We start from the raw sequence: 22,390 nt of genomic DNA, 5'->3' as shown, positions 1-22,390 counted from the left end.
AAGTAGAGATACCTTCTCTATGAGTATCATTAAAAGGTCTTATCCCAGATGAAGAACAACGAGTATCTAGATTACAGGAGTTAGAATTGATCCATGGATGAAGACAAAATGGATTTGATCATTTAAGGGCATATAAACAAAGAATGTGCCAGAGTTATAATCACAGGGTCAAACCATGAGTGTTTCAAATTGGGGAACTAGTACTCAAGGAAAATCCATGCAACCAAGTAGATCGAGAAAAGAAAGGAAAGTTCGAACCAAACTGGTTAGGTTTGTTTGTGGTCACAATAGTATTTGGGTTAGGAGCATATCAGCTATCAGCACAAGATGGGGATCAACTTGAGGAACCCATTAATAACATGCATGTGAAGATGTTTTATGTTTGAAAAAGCAAAAAAATCCAAAAACACTGAAAAGGAAGAAAAATCCAAAAACACTGAAAAAGTAGAAAAATCCAAAAACAGTGAAAAAGGAGAAAAATCCAGAAACAGTGAAAAAACAAAAAATCCAAAAACATTGAAAAAGTAGAAAAATCCAAAAATAGTGAAAAAGCAGAAAATAAAAATAAATTAAAAATTTAAAAATCGAAAAAAAAAAATCAAATACAAGAAAAGGTGCAATAAAAATAGATGGTGAAAACTTGGCAAACAGGCGCTATCTATCAGCTAGCTCTTTCATCTATTAGTTCATGCATCCTTCTGCTTGCATTTCATTTTCCATTAGCACTATTCATATCCATAATAAAGCCTTTGTACATATGCAACCATCCCGGGTGGCTTCTCACCATGGTTTGGATCATTGGGCATATTATACTGAATTTTTTTCTAGGCTTGGGGCAAAATCCTGCACCTAGCTAGGGGCAAATTTTTTTATCACTTTGAGCTTAATCAAACAGGAAGAACAATAGTTAGGCAACTCTTATCAAGCGAAAAATGAGACACATCCAACGTTGAACACAAGATCAAAATATCAACCATCAAACTATCACAAAGATAGTCTAGGCACATCACACACTTTTCAATGGATTATATCTTTTGGATAATGATTTTAGCATGATTGTTCAACTTTTCTATCTTGATTTTTGCTATCATGATTTCTAAGTAACTCCAGGATGTCTCTAACTAGATGAACAAGAAAGGAACATGATATTTTTCTTGTCTGATGTCTGTAAATTAATCATTAATATGTGCAAATTTGTCTCAGGACATGATAATCGAAGTATCATCAAAGACAATTCTGATTTGTGTATTGAAATGATTAATGCTGTCTATTTTACACAAGCAACACTTAGGTCATCTCGGTTCAATTATACCTCGATGCTTGTGCTAACTTGCAATATCAAAATCCAAGAAAGTCGTGCCCAGGTCATCATGGTTTAATTATACCATCGATGTTTGCACTTACTTTCCACATTTAAAAAATCTCAATGATGACAAAATGCAATAACCCAGTGACTGCTCCAGTCGTAGCTTTATTTAGCTTGCATTTCATTCTTGCATGAGATCCTGCATGCTCATTTTATACAAGGTTAAATCTATTGTAGGAATCATCAAGGTATCATCATAAGTGTATACGCAATCAGAATGATGACTCATCTCTCTCCAGATGTTTTTGACCTAGCAAAAATCTTATGCTACCCTCTCAACAGAACCAACATTAGCATATCTAAATCTTCTTGCAACTTGATATCAACAAACTGTCAGTTCTTTATCCAATCAACCTTATCAATTCTATCAATTGATCGCATCTAAATCAATTCTATCATGTCTTATACAAGATGTATCTTTCTTGGAACCAGATGTTCTAATCATGTCTTATACAAGATATATCATTCTTCGAACTAGACGCTTTGATCATCTTTGTCTTATACAGGATATATCGTTCCTGAAACCAGATGCTCTGATCATCTTTGTCTTATATAGGAGGTGTCATTTCTAAAACTAGACTAAATCTCGATCTTATCAATCCAATCAATCAAGCTTTATCAATAATCAAAAACCACATCACCGTGATCGTAGAACTTGCATTTTCATCAACCATAGTTGCAGACATAAAATCATTTCTAATTGGGATATCAATTTTGCAAAGATCCAAAAACTCCAACGGTTAATTATCTCAATTGATCTCCCAAGGAGGCATCATCGTATCACAATCTATTAATCAATAGCTGAGGCATCCTATTGAACCAATATCATCATCAAAATGAGATTATTCTTTGAATCACTGCTTCATCACACCTCACCTCAAAGAGGGGCAAAATGTATACACCTAAAAAATGGTCTGAAGATAATTAATTAAATAAGCAATTATTTAATTAATACCCCTTCCTAATTTAATTGAATTCATTAGGCAATTTGATTAAATTCTCCCTTTCATCTACTTATTAATAAATCTAAGGATTATTTAATAGGTTCATTTCAATAGTCTCCTTTGATTAATTAATTCAAATTAATTAATCTTCCCCCCATTTCAATCAATTCTTCTAATCCTCTAATTAATTAAAACAAATCAATCTATGAGTTGTTGAGAATTAATTAGTCTTTTCCCATTATTTGAATTTTTAATTTCAAATTACCCACATGGCTCCTAACTTCTAACCACTTAACCAAACCATCCCTCTAGCCTAACCCATTCCACCTAACCTTGGGTTTAACTACCCCTATCTTATCTTGCACATTCTAACCTCCTTATCCTAACCTCCTATGAAGTGGATATTTTTTTCTTGAGACAGATGGCACTTTGGCCACATTTCTCCTCTCTTGGACACTTTCCCTTTTATGAGAAAAGCTCCTTGACACTTGTCACCATAGAGATGACAAGTGTCTCTTCTTCCAACCTCTTCTCCAACCTCCTCCAATTTCACCCTTGATATCTCTAGACTCAATCAATTTAGGCATTTTTACTATAGGCATATCTTTTGAGAATTATTGTTATAGGTAATTGCATCTTAGATTTAGCTTAATTTGATCATTTTCTAGCATAATTGTTGAATCATGTAGCTTAATCAATCTCTTTTCTAGCTTAATCATGCATATCATTAGCTTAATTAGTCTCTTGGATCAATTTAACATAATCAATCTCATCTTTGCATATCATTATCATTTCAAATACTCCATCTAGGTGTAGTCAAGTCATTGAGATTGCTTATCCAGATCTGAGAGTAAATCCATACTCGCATTTCTTAGGAGGTGATAGGTCGCTTTGTCATGGTTCATCTTTGTTTTCTTATTACTTGCTAACCATGCTTGTGATAATCTATTAAGTGTTTGTGTTGCAGCTGTAGGTATCACACTTCACAAGCACGACAATATTTATTTGAAAAATGTAATAATAAAGATGATTTTTGTAACATATATTATGAATATTAAAATCCAAAATAAAATGCAATAATATAAATGATTTTTAATGTCTAAATATCCAAAATGTAAGACTTCTAACACATTTTAGATAATGAAACACCAATTGAGAACTTGGAATGTTGACAGGAGCTATTATCACACAAACCATAGCTATGTTTGGTGTAGTTAACTTGTCTAGAATTGTAGGTTTAGATGAGAAGGATGGAGATTTAGACACCAAAGATATCATTACACTCCATGAGATTACATCTCTTCAAGGTATCTATCTAACATTTAACAAAATTATTGGTTGCTTAGACTTTCAAACTCAAATATTATTTTATGAGTATTGAAATGCATCTGTTCAATCAAAATATTAAGCACTTTTTAAAACGTGTATGGTGCAATTGTTGACAGAGTATAATTTTGACAATATCTTGCTAGAAAATTTGTTTCTAGAACTATTTCTTGTTTTCACGACAATATATCTACTACAACTTAAAAATAAAAAATCACTTTAATACCAACATGGAAAATTAAAATGCTCAAATATAGAGCATTTTCCAATCATTGACAATACACAATGAAAGCATAAACAAATAATGTAGACATGCAATGATTTTATTCTTTCATTAAAATTATCAAAATGAAACTACAAAACAAACTACAACCTCGGAAAAGTAAACTAGTTCATTACAACTATTGATAACAAATTAGATTTGTAGCAATCTGGAGCTTCTTTAAGCTCTCTTACAAACTATGGAACTTCTCAGAGATCTCTATCTCACACATACTACTCACTTGGAGATACATACGCTTGGAGAAATCATTTCTCATCAAGAGCCACAAGATGCATGGAGAAGTCACTGCTCTTAGCACAAACAAATACATAGCTACTACTACACACTCAGATTCACTTAGAGAACAAAAATCATTTCTCCACTACTACACAAATATGGACTCACTCCAACTTAATTAACTTTTTGAGATGAGCTACACTAACATTGGGAAACATTCTTTCCTTTTGTCTTGGGGTTGTTCACATAAAAATTCTTCCTGAAATTCAAAATTCAAACTTACCAACCAACATTAAATTCTACTAGTAATCGTTGCTCCAACGTGAGGAGAAAGTTGGGGGAAGCAATCCCCAGGTCAATCTTCTATTGCAATTATCTATTGGCCGCATTTACTCTTATTTTCTTGTAACAGGGTAGGTGCACATAGGGAGGAAATTTAATTCTCCAACACTCCCCCTTAGTCTTGAGCTAACAAACAAGATCATTCCTAATCCAAAATAATTATGTCCAATTTTCTTTTTAGGCACTCAAAGTTGTCCTTACTCAATGACTTGATAAAAATGTCTACTAGCTGCTACTCAGACCTACAAAACTTAATATTAATTTTAATATTCTCAACTAATTCTTTGATAAAATGATACTTTATTTCAATGTGCTTACTTCTTCCCTGAAACATAAGAATTTTTGTCAAAGCTATTGATGAAATATTATCACAATAAATTATGGTTCTATCCTCTTGTTCTTCTTTCAAATTTGCCAAAATCCTTCTTAGCCAAATAGCTTGATGTATTGTTGTATTTGTTGCTATATACCCAGCCTCAACTGTAGATGGGGCAATAATGGGTTGCTTCTTACAAACCCATGAGATTACATTCAAGCCTAAATGAAACACATAGCCAAATGTGCTCTTCCTATCATCTACACTTCTTGCACAATCACTATCTATCTAACCAACCAACCTAAAATCATTTGTCTCACTATACAAAATTCTATATCTCTTGGTGCCATTCACTAACCTTAGGATTCTCTTGCCTGATTGCCAATGGGTGTCCCTTGGAGTTTCCATAAATTTGGAAATCAGACTCACTGCATTCATTATATAAGGCCTCGTTGCTTTCAAATACATTAAACTTCCAACCAAACTCTTGTACATGGTTAGATTCACATTAATATTTCAATCTTCCTTTCTCAACTTAAGATGTAAAACTATTGGTGTTGGTATAGGTTTTCTACCTTTCATTCTCAATCTCTTCAAGATTTGATTTTCATACTTTTCTTGAGAGATAAAAATACTATCATTCATTTTTTTTACTTCTATGCCTAGAAAATACCCCAAGAGTCCTAAATGTGTCATCTCAAACTCTCTTTTCATGACCTCTTTGAAATCAATAGTGAGAAAATCATCATTCCTAGTAAAAACTAAATCATCTACATACAAGACAACAATAAGAATCTTACCATTAGCTGCCTTGATGTAAAGAGTGGGCTCACCATCACTTTTTCTAAAGCCACTGCTCATCAAATATGAGTTAATCCTATTGTACCATACTCACAGAGATTGCTTCAGCCCATAAAGAGCCTTCTTTATCATATAAGCCTTGCCTTCATGACCCAAAATCTCATAATTAGGTGGTTGCCGGACACATACACTTCCTCTTTCAACACTCTATTATGGAAGGTGGACTTCACATCCATTTGGAACCTCCCATTTATATTTTGCTGCAATTTCTATGACTTCTCACACAACCTCTATTCTTGGAATAGGAGCATACGTCTCATCATAATGTCTCCCAAATTTCTATTCGTACCCCTTGACAACTAATATTTCCTTATGCCACTCTATTCTTCCTTCAACATTACTCTTCGTCTTATAGATCCATTTCACCCTAATAAATTACTTGTTGAGAGTCAAATCAATTATCTCACATGCCTTATTCCTCTCTATTGCATTTATTTCCTCATCCATGGCCTCACACCATTTCTCCTCTTTGATAGCATCCTCAAAATGGATTGAATCACTATGAGAAAATAATATAAAATTCACATTTTCATCAAACCCATCATCATACCTTTCATTTTGGAAGATATTTCTTAGACTCTTTGTCTTCTTTAGCATTAGAGAGGTGAGAGTGGGGTTTGAACTCTCACTACTACTACTATTCTATTGTACAAATATTGATTAGAGTCATTTAGAGCTTTCTAGAGCCAATTCTTTGACTTTGGCTCTTTATATCTGCTATTGCAACATCTTGTTGATTTTCATACTCATCATATTCATCATCAATGGGTACTCCATGTGAGGTGGATGGAGAGGTATATACCGAGCTATCCCATGACTTATTGTTAATCAACTCCACATCTCCACTAATAATGATCTTCTTGTTGATGGGGTTATACAACCTATATGCCTTGGAGTTAACACTATAGCCCATGAAAATGCATTTCTCACCCTTTTCATCCAACATTTGCCTACTTCTCCTTTGGCACATGTGCATATACCACACACTCAAACATCTTAAGTTCTTAGTGGTCCACTTGTATTTTGACCATGCCTCTTGTGAAATCTTGTCACCAACCACCTTGGTTGGACTTTTATTTATCAAATAAATAGCTATTGCTACAATCTCTCTCCAATACTCATTTGGGAGTCCCTTTGATTTTAGCATACTCCTTACTAACTCCATGATGGTTCTACTCTTCCTCTCAACCACTCCATTTTTTTGTGGAGTATAAGTGGCTATTAGGTCCTTCTTGATGCCATTTTTCTTGCAAAAAGTTACAAAATATTTGGAGATATACTCTCCTCCATGTTGTGACCTTAGGAACTTGATGACACGTGTCACTCTCATTTTAATCTTGGGATTTAAACAATAAAAACTTATCAAAAGATTTAGGCTTAAGCTGAAATAAATAAATCCATTTTCTATGGCTGAAATCATCAATGAAGGTCATAAAATATTGGCTCTTTCCAATAGATATGGTTTGCATAGGGCCAACCAATTCAGCATGCACCAGATCTAATGGTGCTCTTGCCCTTCTAGAGTTGGTTTATTGAAAGGTTTGCCTATGTTTCTTACCCAAAATGCAAGCCTCACACTTTCTACTAGGCTCAACTATCCTTGGCAAACAATCTATCATTCTTTTCTTGGATAATTAAATTAAACCATTATAGCAAAGGTGTCCATACCTGAGATTTCATAGCTTGGAAGGGTCTTGAATGGCTACCTTACAGGTTTATTATTTCACTGTTGTACATTTTCCTTGCTTGGGAGTTGTAGCCATAGACTGAGAAGAGAAACACATCTCTATCCTCAATGGAAACATCTAGTTCTTTGTTAATTTAAATTTCATAACAAATTTCTTACTCTCATCTTTGTTAAAAATTACATATTCATTCTTGTCTATCAACACTTTGTATCCATTTTGGATTATATGTCCAACACCCATGAGATTGTGCTTAATAGCTAGAGTAAAATAAATATTATTTATCTCTTTCTTCTTACCTTGCTTGGTGTGAATTATAATAGATCCTTTTCCCACAAGTAGAACTATTCCATTGTTCCCCATCTTAATCTTAGACTTTACATTTTTTACAATAAAGAAAATAAACTTTCATTACCACTCATGTGGTTAATACAACCACTATTAAAATACCAATCTTCATGGATACCTTCTTCACCAATATTGCACATGCTGAAGTCTATGGATTGATTACCTAAAATCGCATTCACATTAGCCACATTTCCCCTTTGCTTGGACTAATTATTCTACTTTTTCTTGCACTGACTTGCATAATGACCAAACTTATGACATAGAACATTGCTTTTGTCATATCTCTAATTCGAGTGTTGTTCTTCTTTCCTTGTCTCAAGCTGGTTTGAGAGTTGCTTGCTCCCTCATTGATTTTAACTCATCCTGAGCTATCTCCTCTATTACTTCCTTGTCTGGAGTTTCCACAACCTCTACCACTTGAGCCCCTTCTAGCATAGTTTATTCTCCTCCTACCTCTTGCATTGGCCTGGGATTTGCAATCTTTCTCTTGGGAAGATGTAGAAAAACTATTTAGTGCTACCCATGGGTTTGAAGAGAACCCATTAACTTATCCACCATCAATTTAGAGAGGTCCTTTTCCTCTTCAATGGCAATGACAATTGCATCAAACTTAGAGGGAAAACTATGAAAGATTTTCTCCACAATCCTTTATTCCTCTGTGTTTTCTCCTTTTGTCCTCAACTAGTTTAATAAACTAGAGACTCTTGTGTGAAAGTCTAAAATAGACTCACTATATTTCTTATGAAGAGTCTCAAAATATCTTCGAACCATCTAGAGCTTCACTAATATGACTTTATCAATCCCTTTGTAGCTTGTTTGGAGAATTTCTCAAGCTTCTATCACATAGTTAGTTGAGCTTCTATTCTAGGAAATACTACCTCTATCAAGGCTAGCTCAATCAAATTGAAGTCTTTTGCATCTTTCCTCCTTGTCTCTCTTAACTGGGTCTTTTGGTGGTTTGTGAGGGCTGCAAATTGAGTTGGGTCAGTTGTATCCACAAACCCATAGACGACAAGCTCTCACAAATCATTTGCAATCATGATGGTCTTCATTTTCTTTGCCCAAACATCATCATTTTGTCCATTAAAGGATGGTGGCTACTACTAGCTCTTTCCTTCACCTCTATCCATGTCTCCTATGCAATAAAACTCAATACATAGAAAAATAAATGTCCAAGCTCACAAGGATTTAGGGCCAAATGGCTCTGATACAAACTTATAAATATAAAATCACTCTGATACTAACTTGGAAAATTAAAATGCTCAAATACAAAGAATTTGCTAATCACTGGCAATACACAACAAAAGCATAAACAAATAATATGGAATCACTCCAAATTACTTAAATTTATGAGCTACACTACTAACATTGGGAAACATTATTTCCTTTTATCTTGGTGTTGTTCACACAAAACTTCCCCCTCAAATGCCAAATTCAAACTTACTTACTAGCATTAAATTTTATGAGTTGTTGTTGTTGCAACATTAGGAGCAAGTTAGGGGAAGCGATCCCCAAGTTAATATTTTGTTACAATCATCTATTGGCTGTATTTACTCTTGGTTGGAACTAACAAGGTAGGTGTGCATAGGGAGGAGTAGAAAGGCTTAGGAGAAATTGAATTTTCCAACACTGTATATCAAGGGTTGTAATGGGAAAGAAAATGTTGTGGCTTGGTTTTCTTGTATTTTACTTTTCATGGACAAGTGGTAATATTGTGAAAATGACATTGATGATCTAGGAGGGAATTGGCTAAACTATAATGGTTAAACATTGTTATTACTAATGTTTGCTTGTTTTTAAATAGTGAATTCATTTTTTTGTAATGTTCATGAGAATACTTTAGCAACACTCAATTTTTTTAAGCAAAATCTTTTTTCAGCAATTTCAAGTGATAGAAATTATCTAATGTCAATCGACAACCTTAGTTTTTTGAGAGTTGGGTTGAATTCCTTGGTTTTCTTGATCTCCCAAAATATGTGGAAAGTGATCAGTCTACAAATTTTGTCTTACAGATCAAAATTCTTTGTGCTTAGTGAAATGAACTCAATTAAATAGTCTTATTTTATCATAATAATTTGATTTAGATCTGATAAAAAAAATTTAAAGACATTGTTTTCTTGTAGGAAACTTTTAAAGATAGATGTTGTAAACAACTTTATATGTTTAAACTTCTTGACATAATGTCTTGAATATCATATTTGTTGTTGTTGGAGGGTTGTATGTTAAATAGACAACATCGTTTAGCAATTCAATATGAGAGTGCAAGCCTTTGGTAACCTCTTCAATGAGGAGACCAAATTTAAAGAGAATCTATTCTACTAAAGTCCCTTAGGTCATGATCCCAACCTTGTCCCTTATGGTGTTAGAGCCTTGTATTTAACAATAATTGATACTTGTTGAACCTATTTAGAATCATTCAACTTCATCAATAGACCAATGACAAATTAATTTGTAGCTTTTTATGACGAAAGCTTTTAGATTAAGGAATGTTTATAAGTTTGGAATCAAACACCATTTAATCTTGAAGCATTATTCAAATTACCACTGGCTGTGAAAATCATGTGGCTTTGATTCATATACCTATCAAGTTTTAGTGAGTTTTATTAGTATATTATTTTAGTATTTTTTAAATTCATAAAAGAAAGTAGTTATTAAATGACTATGAATTAGTTGTGAAGTGGAGATCTATATATACAAGGTGATTTTGATTATAAAGGGGTCCTTTGTTCATCTTTTCAAGGGTCCAATTTTTTTTTTTTAAGCTACATTCTGACTATATAAAAAATTTAAGAGACTTTGTGCTCTATAAATACAAAGCGATAAAGTGATTTACTAAAATTTGTATCAACATTATTTGATAGTTGTAATTTTTTCATGTGTAATTCACAATCTTTGTTTTGTATTCACCCTTGTACATTTTAAGTGTGTATTTGTTTTTGATTGCTTGGGGGCCCAAGCTAAATTTCTTTTGATTAGATATATGAACTAGTGAGACCACATTTAAGAGGGGCCTCATCCTCATTTATGTTTGGCATTAACACCTTACATCTACTTGTGACATCCTATCTATTTCTCCCCATATCTCTTCTATATCACCTCTCCTTATGACTCCTGACACCTTATCACTCCATGCACACCTTATCTAATTGTGGCATCCTATCTATTTCTCCCCATCTCTAGTCTATATCATCTCTCCCCATCTCTATTCTATATCATCTCTCCTTATCACTCCGGACACCTTATCTCTCCACTACCATGGACACCTTATCTCCCCAACACACACCTGCGTTCACACCTCCATCTTAGATTGCCCACCTACCTATGCTAATCTGTAGGTCCAATTGTTGCATTGTGGCATTGGGCGAACAACTCTCCTTTCTTCGACAAATCGCATAGACTATCTCGTATCTCTACCCAATGGGCTCTCTGTACTCCTCCTCCATGTCACTACAGACTACAATGATGTGTCACTGCCCGTCCATTTGCTGTCGTTACATCGTGACCTGCCAGGAAAATCATGTTCGAGACAACATATCTTATGTTGTGATTAGAACAATTGACCTCCCCTTAGGAAGGCACACAACATTACCATTACATTGTTGGGTCATCCCCATTTTAGGTGTGTATTTTCATTTCTTATATTTAATTCAAATAATCATTGAAAAGATCATTTATTCATATGTTAGATGTGTTTTTGATTAAGATAAATGGGTTTTATTGGGACCTGAAACCTAAAGTCAAAGAGCAATACAGAAATAAAAAGTCACTAACTAGTCCATAACCAACGACAAAACAACCATAGAAACAGGGCCCAAGCCCACACAACAAAAGAAAAAAAATAGAAATAGAGAAAACCTGAAATACACTAAACCAGAGATTGCATCATCTCCAAATTATTTTGAATCATACTCTTGTTGATGTCCTTGAGCTCATCCATGATAAACCCGGAGGCACTCTTCTCCTTGTTCCTGCTTTTAGTCTGTGTATAGGGGCCAATAGTGGTCTGAAGTCCCATACCTTGCAAGTTCGGCTCCTAGATTTTCTTCTTTTGTTTGGTGTTAGAGGGTGGGACACTAGTGGTGGACTGAGCTCTTTGATCCGCCATCATCGTATTGACCTTTTTAAGACCTCGAGCACTGTTATTCATGGCTTCCCTGCTAATATCAACCAGATTCTTCAGATTACCCTTAACCTCTTCCAAGCATATTTCCAACTAACTAATCCTTGCTTCATGATTCGTTTTCATGATCTTCACATCTTCTGTAAGTTTCTGTGTCATTCGGTGAAGTTTATCCATTTTTATTGGCATGCGCATCTCAGTAAAAGTATCAATGATGCCTTTAATTCCATTCTTCAACATATTAATCTCCTTATTGATCCAAAGAAAGCCAAAAACCCTGTAAATTGGGGTTAGGGGTTTTATACGCACTGACAATCCATCTGGGATGTTTGTTTCTTCTGCTGTTACTAGTGCCAGGTGTAATACTTTGTTGGGGGCCCTCCTCCTGAGAAGGATAGTATTCTGAATCATCTGAAACATTGAGGTCCCCCTAATCCATAGCCCTACCAAACTCTTCTTCATCCATCTCCGTATCGGACACATAATGTACATCAGTGTTAGTTGGAGAATTGTGGGATTTGACTATCAAAGAGGGTTTAACCCCATGATCCTTAGCATATTTCATGATAAGCATGATTAACCCCTCATGCAAAACAGGGTTATCAATATTTTTGGAGTGATTTGCTAGGCTATTTTCAAGAGAAGATAATAGATAGAAAGGTAGAGAAATTCTTTCGTTATGCCTAAAACTGTTTAATATCATAAAGTGCTAAGAGAAAATACTAGCATAACGACAATCAAGAGTGATGTACCTCATAATCACTTCAACCATCTCTACCCAAAGTGATTTCAGGTCCTTCTTGTTATATCTGCCATCCTTAATCTTTTGCACTCTTTTTCTCTCACTTTCCTTGTCAAAGAAAGCCGCAATAGCTTCTTCCGCCACCTTCCTCTCTCTGCAAAACTTCTTTCCTTCCATTTGCGATCCAGTTATCTCTAGAATGAAAGTTTCATCAATTCTAAACTCCACTCCAAAAGTTGTGAGTATGACTTTCTCCCAACCATTCACAAAATCCTCTATCACTTTTGGGTCATTACCATGAAGCCTCTCGAGATACAACACAAGGCCTCCATCAGTAATCTCCATCCATAGTTCTTTGTTCTTTTCCTATTTCTCATAGGAAGTAGACTCCATTTTATTTTTGCCACCTCCCATAAGCAATTTTCCTCTACAACAATAGATGATGGTACCAAACCCAAACTAGGCAATGAAAAACCAAATACAAAAGAAGGCTCTAGAAACCCTAGTTTTGAATTTTAAACTCAAATCCCATGAAAGATCATTATTCATTTGGCAGTCTATCATCATTAATGCGATAAGAATGGCCAATGTATTTGATGTCCTTTCTCGTAAGTTCACACAATTGTATGGGGAAAGTTTCCTTTCCCATCCACCACCGTATGTCCACATAATTCACACCAATGTTCGCTAGGTGGTCTGCTGGCATGTTACCTTCTCGATAAACGTGGAAGATTTTGAAATCATCCAATTTTGTAATCATGATGTGACACTCTTGAATTAAATGCTTGATGTTCTAGCTAGGCTCGGTTTGTTTACTCACACACGTGATGAGATTTAGAGAATCACTCTCAAGCTAGACTTTTTTGAACCTTTCTTTGATAGCCATGTGTAACTCAATGTAAGAAGCTTTAGCCTCAGCATAGTGGTTTGTTTGGGTGCCTAGTGGGAGTGCCACCGCCAAAAATATGGTAGATGTGTTCCTACTCCTTTAAGATTATTTATTTCAAGTTTCATTTTTTAATTGTATGAGAATCCCTTTTCCTCCATTCTTTTCCACCAAATCTGATAAGTCTGAACCCAATTCTTTTAAAAGAACAGTTTCTCTTTTATCTTTATCTTTCACTCTTTTTCATTCTTGTATTCCTTTTGAACTTTCTAAATAAAATCTTATAGAAAAATGCAAAATCTCCCAATCATATAAGAGAAGAATAGAAAAAAATCAACAATCTAATAAAAGTTTATCCAATAGTTATAAATTTTTTCTAATATCTATTGAGAAAATCAAGCTAAATGTCAAGCTAAATGTAGCAAACCATCACAATGAAAAATCTATTTCCCAATATATTTTTAGCAAGACTCTACTGGAGAGTGAAGTGGGTATATTTTGTTTCTTGAGTATCATAAGCTAATTCCGTAACAATGGAGGTTGGTGCTTATATAAATTTCAAACATAGAACAATGGCCATGTATCAAAAATACAATGAAGTAATTTAAGGTACCCTAAATTAGTGGTTGACGATATTAACGAATAGCAACAAATTTACTCATCCTTTGAAACTATTTCTCAAGAAAATAAAGTTCTCAATTATCAAACGGTTCACGTGTCTTGTTTAACTTTCCCTATGTTGCATTGTTGTCTTACCAGGGCCTCTGCAACCATAACATCTATAAATCAACAAATCCATCTGGTTCAACTTTTAAATCAGATAAATCAACAAATATATTTTAAGGCTTCCAACACATTTCAGATCATGAAACAACAATTGAGAACTTGCAATGCCCACGAGAGCTGTCGCCCCACAAACCCTAGCTGCATTTGGCGCGGCTAACTCCTCTAGAATTGCAGATTCAAATGAGGATGATCACGACTTAGAGACAAAAGAAATCATTATACTTAGAAACAGTTAACAGAATTATTGGTTGCTTAGATATTCAAATAAAATTCTTATTTGATGATAATTTAAAATCCAACTCTTCAATCCATATCTTAAGTACTTTTTAGAAACGTGCACGGTGCAATTGCTCATCAGACGGTAAATTTGACAATGTCTCACAAAAAAAATTGTTGCTCGAACTATTTCCTGTATATCTGCTACGTATATCAAGAGTTGTATGGGAAAGAAAATGTTGTAGCAAATGTTGTGAAAATTTTCAAATGGCTAAATTGTCCATCGTTGGTGTTACTAAATTTTGCTTGTTTAAATAGCCAATTAACTTTTTTGCTAATTCCCTTGAGAGAGTTTTAGCAAGACTCAAATTTTTGAAAGCAGAATCTTTATCACCAATTTCAAGAGCTAACAGAATCTTAGGTTTTTGAGAGTTTCCTAACCTATACACATTGACTTTAATGGAATATGCGAATAATATGCTAGACAAGAGTAGCTAAAGTAAAACCCCAATCATAATCAGAAGGGCCCAACTAGATTGGAGATGATTCTCACGATGAAAATGAGTACTTGATGAAGACTCACATCGATCTATGCAAATTTTTTGGGTTGCTTAGATGCTGAAATTTCTGTAGAGATATTACAAATTTTTAGTTCACCTTGGAGGCTTATTATTAGTAGCATTAATTTTGAGTTGACATTATTGAACCTACAAGACAAAGATAGAGTTGTTTTAACTTTTTTTTGAACCTCAAATTTATTTTTACTTTTTTTTGTAATGTAGAATGAAATATGTGAGAAAAATAACAAGTGTAGAAAATTGTAGAGAAGAAAAATAGCACATAACATACAGATTTGCGTGGAAAAACTTGATAAAAATATAACAATAAAAAGCCATGGGCAAATTATATTTTGTATTGATTCTCAAGAATTACAGAATTACAACAATCTTCAAAAACTGTACATCAAAACATAACTTCGATGATCTGATTTCGATGATGAATTCATTGCAATACTAGGTAAGCGTAAACCTGCAAGTATTGTTCAACAAAATAGACAATTGCCAGAACTCAGAAAGCCAGAGTTGTCTGCATCAAAAGTCGCATAACATTATCCAGAACTGAGTTTTAAACATCACATGGAATTCCATTAGTCTCTAGAATCCAATAGATTCGGAAATGAAGAGTGTAAGCAAAAATAAAATAACAAACAAATTTTCAAAAAACTAGGAATTTAGGTACCCCAACTTGGTGGGGCCATAACTTCCAGCTCACATCTCGAAATTCGAAAAGGCTTACACCATTGGAAAGGTCTCAAAGAGAACTAATTTCAGTCCCTTAACACGATGACCTTTGGCTTATCGAGTTAAGGGACTGGCAAAACTTTCGATCCTGAATTCCGCTCCAAAGACCTCCGAAAATGCGATTTACTAAAATGTAAATTGGCTTGTTCTGGATCATTCTCGGAAGCCTTGATCATTCAAACAGCCTAAAACAACTGAGTTGATGACTCAACCACTACTAGATGAGAATCCATGACGAATCAACCATTGCAAGATGGAAATCCAAGATGAATCAACCACTACAAAATGAGAATCCAATTTGAACTTCACATTCCAACAAAATATTCTTGTCAATCAAAAAAATTGTGAAGTCAATGTTTCAATAAAAGTGTTAACCACAGTGTACAAATTTGTTGGCCTCTAAGAGATCTTAGGCAATCGCTCAGATCAAGTTTACAAGTTAAATGACACTCGTACGTAATGCAGTGTACATGGGTAAGCTGCAGCCTTTAAATATTGCCATCTACCTTTCATTTCTTGAACTTGAAGAGCTACAGCATGGAGACAAATATAGTTAAGGCAAAGGGGTGTCACTTTGTGATGGTGCATGGAGCAACCTTTGGGGGCTGGTGTTGGTATCAAGTTGCAGATCTTCTTCTCAAAGCGGGACACACTGTATCTTCCATTGACATGGCCAGTGGAGGTATAGATCCTACAAATGCCGACACAATTTCTTCGTTACAAGAGTACAATCAGCCACTCACAGACTTCTTTACAGCTCTTCCTTCTGAAGGGAAGGTATGAATTTAGTGAAAAGTTTAATTGAAGTTTTGGTTTATTTAGGTGTTTCATAATGGATCTGATTTTAGTTCAATCATCTAAATAATTTTTTTGAAAAGTTTAAGTGATGTTTTGGTTTGTTTAGGTGGTTCATTTTAAACCATAGTAATAGATGAGTTCTATTGGATAAACAAATCTGATTTAAGCAGAACAACCTAAACAAATTTGAAGAATAGTTTGATCTAAGTTTTTATTTGTTAAAATGATTTGTGTTAAATTATGCTAATAGATAAGTTCTGTTGGAAAAACAATCTGATTTTAGATGAACCATCTGAACAAATCAAAACTTAAAATGCACTATTTAAATTCAGAAGTGTCCATTTGTCATTGATACAAAGATGCCAACTAATTTGTAGCTGTATGTCTGTTAAGGTTATATTGGTTGGCCACAGCGCTGGTGGATTCAATTTGAGTTTTACCATGGAGCGTTTTCCACATAAAATTGCTGCAGCTGTCTTTGTTACTGCCGTCATGCCCCTCAGTGGAACGACTCTCCCTAAGTTGTTGAATGAGGTTTAAGGAATTCTTTTTCTTTCTACTAATTCCTGCACTGCCAACAATCTTTAAATTACAATGCCATTTCTCTGAAAGTATATATTGAACAGATCGTATCCATAATCGGAGGCTTAGGAGACTCCACATTTTACTATGCAAATGGGAAAGAGAATCCAGCAACATCCTTCAAGTTTGGCACCCAGTTTGCGCGAGAATTTTTATCACAGAACAGTCCTTCTTGGGTAAATCACTTGAGAACAGAGACAGTTTCGTTGCAAATTACAAAAATATAATTGATTAATTGGCTGTGAATTATTCTGCTATTATGAAATTTCAATTGATGGGTAGATTAATATGGCACTAAATGCAGGATCTGACGTTGTGTGAATCGCTGGAAAAGAAATGTCCAATATGGCAAGAACCTCTTTTGTATACAGCTAAAAACTATGGAAGTGTTAGGAGAATATTTGTTGTGTCGAAGGAGGATAAGGTTATTGTGGAGGCGTTCCAGAGAAAGATGATTGCAGAGAATCCTCCACAAATGGTATACGAAATTGAAGGATCTGATCACACCGTATTCTTCTCTAAGCCTCTTCAACTGGCTGAGGTGCTCATGAAAATTGCTAATACGAGCGTGTGAAAGTGAAGCAATCAGCTACAGATGGATTTTAGTATAGTTTGTAATATCTAGAAATCTTCGAATATACTTGTCAGATACAACTTTGTAATGGTTATCTTCAAGTCCCTAGGCTAAATTCCTCTTGTTTAAAATAGTTAAGAGATTGTAATGGTTCTTAATACTGCAAAGGTGAAATTTGCATATCTAGGTCATTTTTATTTTCTATTGTGTATATTTTACTATAATTATATATTAAAAAGATTTTAATATTGTATCAGATTGACTTTATTTTATTTATTTATGTATTTAATTATTTAATTATTATTTAGTTTTGAAAGAGTTTATGGATATGGAGGTGATCTCATAGGAATAATTTTGTTTTTTCGAAATTGAAAATTTAAAATTCAAATTTGATTGACTCAGTCTTTTTATCTTTCTATTTGGATCATCTTGTTTGTGCATCTTTTAACACACCAACATGGCTAGAATATATTGTTATCTCTTGAAATATAATTGTTGTCATTAAGATTTCTAGTCAAATTTTAAAGATTTCTAGATTGCTTTCTATAACAACAAAAAATATCAAATTAAAATTGATTTTAAATTTCTAATTTATTAGTAATTCAAATTTAATTTAGCTAATTTAACTTGAAAATATAAATGTAATATAACTAGCTATATTATTTGTTTCCTTATTAGTTTAAGAAAAAAAACATAAATTGAAAATGAGGGTAATGAGAGAAAATTCAAGTTGATTTTTCTTGAGTACTTGCATTTGAATCCTAAGTTATACAATTTAATTGAACAACTCCTAATAATAATATATTTTCCTAACCAAAATAATGTAATCTTCAAAGGAACTTAAAATCGGGGGAACTGATATGAGGAAGAATGATGAGATTGGGAAGGGGGCCAAGAACTTCTTTACTTCTCTTCATTCGGCGGACTTTGGTCTGAACAGTGAATCTCAAAATGCCATCCTTGACAATATCCCTCCAACTATTAGTGAGGATCATTACATTTCTTGATAGCCATCCCTTCTGATGAGGAAGCTAAAAATTAAGTCTTTTCTTTTGATGGGAACAAAGCCTCGGGCCCGGATGGTTTTCCGTTATTCTTCTTCCAAACCTTATGGGACATCCTCAAAGATGATGTTGTTAAAGGTGTGTAGGAGTTCTTTGGGGCTAGAATGATCTTAAAGGAACTTAATGCTACCTTCCTGGTTCTGATTCCTAAATGCCCCAGAGCTGATTCTATGGATAAGTTCAGACTTATAAGCTTATGAAACTCTTTTTATAAACTAATTTCTAAAGTGGTTACTAGCAGGCTGTTAAGGATTCTTCCTCTGATCATTTCACCCCAACAGAGTGGATTTGTTCCAGGCAGACCAATCCTTGACTCTATCATTGCTATCCATGAAAACATTCATTCGCTGGTGGATTCAAAAAAGCAAGGATTTTTGATGAAGCTGGATTTCTCTAAAGCCTATGACTAGGTGGACTAGAGTTTCTTGAGTAAGGTGCTAGGTGCTTTTGGATTTGGAGTGAGATTCATTAAGATGATTGAACAACTCATCTCGACCCCTTCTTTTTATGTCATTGTCAATGGGGTGCCTTCCACTTTCTTCAAACATTCTAGGGGTATCACGCAGCGGGATCCTGTATCCCCCATACTCTTTATCATCTTGGCTGAATGTCTAGGTAGATTTATCAGCAACTCTATTTCTAAGGGGCTACTCTGTGGTATTTTTCCTTCTTCTGGTTTAAGAGCTTGCACTCATCAACAATTTGTTGATCTTACCATTTTAATGGGACCATTCACTATCAAAGAAGCTTCGAATATGAAGAACCTTCTCAACACTTATAGTAGGGCTTCTAGTCAAACCATCAATTGGGAGAAAAGTTCTATTTTCTTTTTCAATACCTCAGAAGACATACAAATCAGAATGGTTTGGATCCTTGGTTGCCAAATTGGTAAGCCTCTTGCTGTCTACCTAGGCCTCCCATTAGGATTGAAACCCTTGGAGTTTTTCTGGAATAGTCTTGTTGATAGATTCAGTAGAAAGCTGGCTAGTTGGAAAGGGACCCTTCTTAGTCAAGTTGGGAAAGTCCAACTCTTAAAATCGTCCCTCCAGAGTCTCCTAGTGTATGCTCTAAGCCTTTTTAAAATCCCTGGCAAATTTGTTGATGCCATTGAGAAAATCCAAAAAGCCTTCTTGTGGTCATGGGTGGAGGAGAAGAAGAAAATGTCTCTCATAGCCTGGGAAAATGGTTTTAAACCTAAAAAGAAGGGGGGCTTGGGTCTTAGGAATATCAGAACTTTGAACAAAACTCTCCTGGCAAAACAAATCTGCAGAACTTATCAGGGAAAAGGAGAATGGAATGATATCTAGAAGGCTAAGTACTTAAGGAAAGCTCCCCCCATTGAGGAATTCCTGGTCTCAGATCAGATACCAGGCGGGTCTTTCATTTGGAATAGTGTTATCCAGGTTAAAGGTATTGCTGGTCTCGACAATGTCTGGGCCATTGGTGATGGCAGGAAGGTGGACTTTTGGGATGATGCTTGGATTGGAGGAGCCCCTCTTAATAAGCTAGCTTCACATACACTCATCTAGAATTGCAAGGAGAAGATAGGTACCAAAGTGGCTGATTATTGGAAAGATCAAATGTGGGTGGACCTCAGACCCATTGATCCCAAACTCAAGTAGGTAAACTTAATGATCAATAATGCGATCTTGAATTCAAGAAGGGAAGACCATATGATGTGGTGTGAAAATTCATCTAGAAATTATTTAGTCTCCTCTACTGTCCTTTTACTGGCCCATTCCCAAGATCCTATTTTGTGTTGGGCCAAGGCTTGGTATGCAAGGTTGACTCCCAAAATCAACATCTTTTTGTGGATCCTTTTGTAAAACAAGATTCTTACTACTAACAACTTAAGAAAGAGGGGCTTTTGTTTCCCTAACTGTTGCTACCTTTGTCTTAATAATGAGGAATCTGTGAACCACATTTTTTTACACCATCCTTATACTACTCCTATTTAGGGGATATTTTTTCAAATGTGGGGGCTGAATTGGGTTTTCCAAGAGGAGATGCAAGATTGTTTTAGAAGCTAGCATTATTCCACCAATAACATCACCTTAAGAAATGTTTGGAAGTTCTCTTTTGCCCATATCCTCTAGGGGATATGGAAAGAGAGAAATAATAGAATATTTTGAAATGATACTAACACCTCTAAAGTGGTTTGGGTCAAGATAAAAAATAATTGTGTTGAGAATGTAATGGCCAGGGGAGTGCATAGTTGTACCAGTAAGGGGGACTTTGATGTTCTCAAAAGATGGAATATCCCAACCTCTTTGAGCCCTAACATCTGCCAAATTAATAGAATCTTGTGTTGTTGGTCCTTTCCCCCCAATGAGTGGTTCAAGGCCAACTTTGATGGGGTGAAAAAATGAAATCCAGGTCCATCTGGTTGCAGTAGTGTCATCCAAAATGGGGCTGGGTTTTGCACTAAATTGGTGGCCTATCCCTTAGGTATTCAAACCAATCATATGGTGGAAGTTATAGGGGCATTTCAATCTATTAAATTGGCCTCTAATTTAGGGGTCAAAATGCTTTGGTTGGAAGGAAACTCTACAAACATCATTAACTGCCTTCTCGGTAATCATCAACCTTCGTGGACTAGCAAGAACATCATTGAGTGAGCTGGAGAGCTGATTTAGGGGTTTCAAAAATGCCACATCACACATGTCTACAGAGAGGCTAACCAGAGTGCTGACTAGGCTGCCAATGTGGCAGTATGGAGTGAGATAATTATTACCTAGAAAGGCGAAGGGGAGTTACTGAGTGTGGCACGTGACATCTTAATTTATGAAAGATTTCATGGTAAGTAGGGACAAATTTGATATCATTTCCAAAAGTGTAAGTAGATGTCGTGGCAACAGGCACTGGTTCTGCAGGGTATCGAGAAGGAAGTACAACAATCATTGTAGGTTAACTTTGCATTCTTTATGGGCATTTTTATCCCTCTTCAACAATAGCATCAGAAACTCCTACAAAATACGAACTGGTTATCACAGAGAGTCTGTTGTGAAGAAAGGAATCAGGCGGGAGTTGCACATTATTTATATCAACAGGATCATGGGGGGTAAATGAAAGAGAACAGAGGCTACCACCATTGAGAAATGAAAGAATCATTTGCAAGTTTGGACTATCCTTCAAGCTGCCAAGATGATAGATGTTATGGAAAATATGTAGGAGAAACGGTCCAAAATCACAAGAATCTTCAAGAAGGGTTGGAATGAAGGGATGTTAACCATTGGAAATAGTATGGTCAAGGTGACCGAAACTATAATTGTAGAGGCAACTAGTCTTCCGATGGAGGGCATCAAGTTTTACAGGGATAGAAATATTTCAGACGCTGTCATTAAGAAATTTCCAAAGAATGAGGAAGAAAGTGTTAGACTAGTGAAGGGCAACCATACCTACTTTTCACCAAAGGTAATTAAGTTAATTTGGAGAAGGGTTCTTCTTGCTATTATGGAGTTTATCACGCTTGATGGTAGATACACTAGGGTTTATTGCTACCACTTTGTTTTACTTAATTATTTTAAGTATAAAGATAACATTTCTTTTCCCTATTATCTTTTCTGTGCCCTTAATGTGGGGATCAAGGATGCAATTTACAACCCCAGTATTAACCCTATAATGCACGAAGGTT

At 35.0% G+C, this 22,390-nt stretch overlaps 1 protein-coding gene across 1 annotated transcript; it reads left to right on the top strand.

The window, feature by feature from the left end:
• The first annotated feature begins 16,280 nt into the window (after window positions 1-16,280).
• Window positions 16,281-17,873, top strand: LOC131053681 (methyl jasmonate esterase 1-like). Its single transcript, XM_057988284.2, has 4 exons — window positions 16,281-16,515; window positions 16,930-17,070; window positions 17,163-17,294; window positions 17,423-17,873. The coding sequence occupies exons 1-4, from the start codon at window positions 16,318-16,320 to the stop codon at window positions 17,690-17,692; spliced, it is 741 nt and encodes a 246-aa protein (XP_057844267.2). The 5' UTR covers window positions 16,281-16,317; the 3' UTR covers window positions 17,693-17,873.
• Window positions 17,874-22,390: the final 4,517 nt, after the last annotated feature.

The sequence above is a fragment of the Cryptomeria japonica genome, chromosome 1 (genome assembly GCF_030272615.1).
Source record: "Cryptomeria japonica chromosome 1, Sugi_1.0, whole genome shotgun sequence".
Taxonomy (NCBI): Eukaryota; Viridiplantae; Streptophyta; class Pinopsida; order Cupressales; family Cupressaceae; genus Cryptomeria; species Cryptomeria japonica.
Note: the sequence above shows the minus strand (reverse complement) of the source record. Positions and strands in the feature narration are given on the sequence as shown.

Excerpts from the sequence above, each read along its gene's own strand:
- LOC131053681 (XM_057988284.2), top strand. The coding sequence starts at position 16,318 with ATGGTGCATGGAGCAACCTTTGGGGGCTGGTGTTGGTATCAAGTTGCA. Across the intron at positions 16,516-16,929 it reads CTCTTCCTTCTGAAGGGAAG|GTTATATTGGTTGGCCACAG; the intron begins GTATGAATTTAG and ends ATGTCTGTTAAG. Across the intron at positions 17,295-17,422 it reads CACAGAACAGTCCTTCTTGG|GATCTGACGTTGTGTGAATC; the intron begins GTAAATCACTTG and ends CACTAAATGCAG.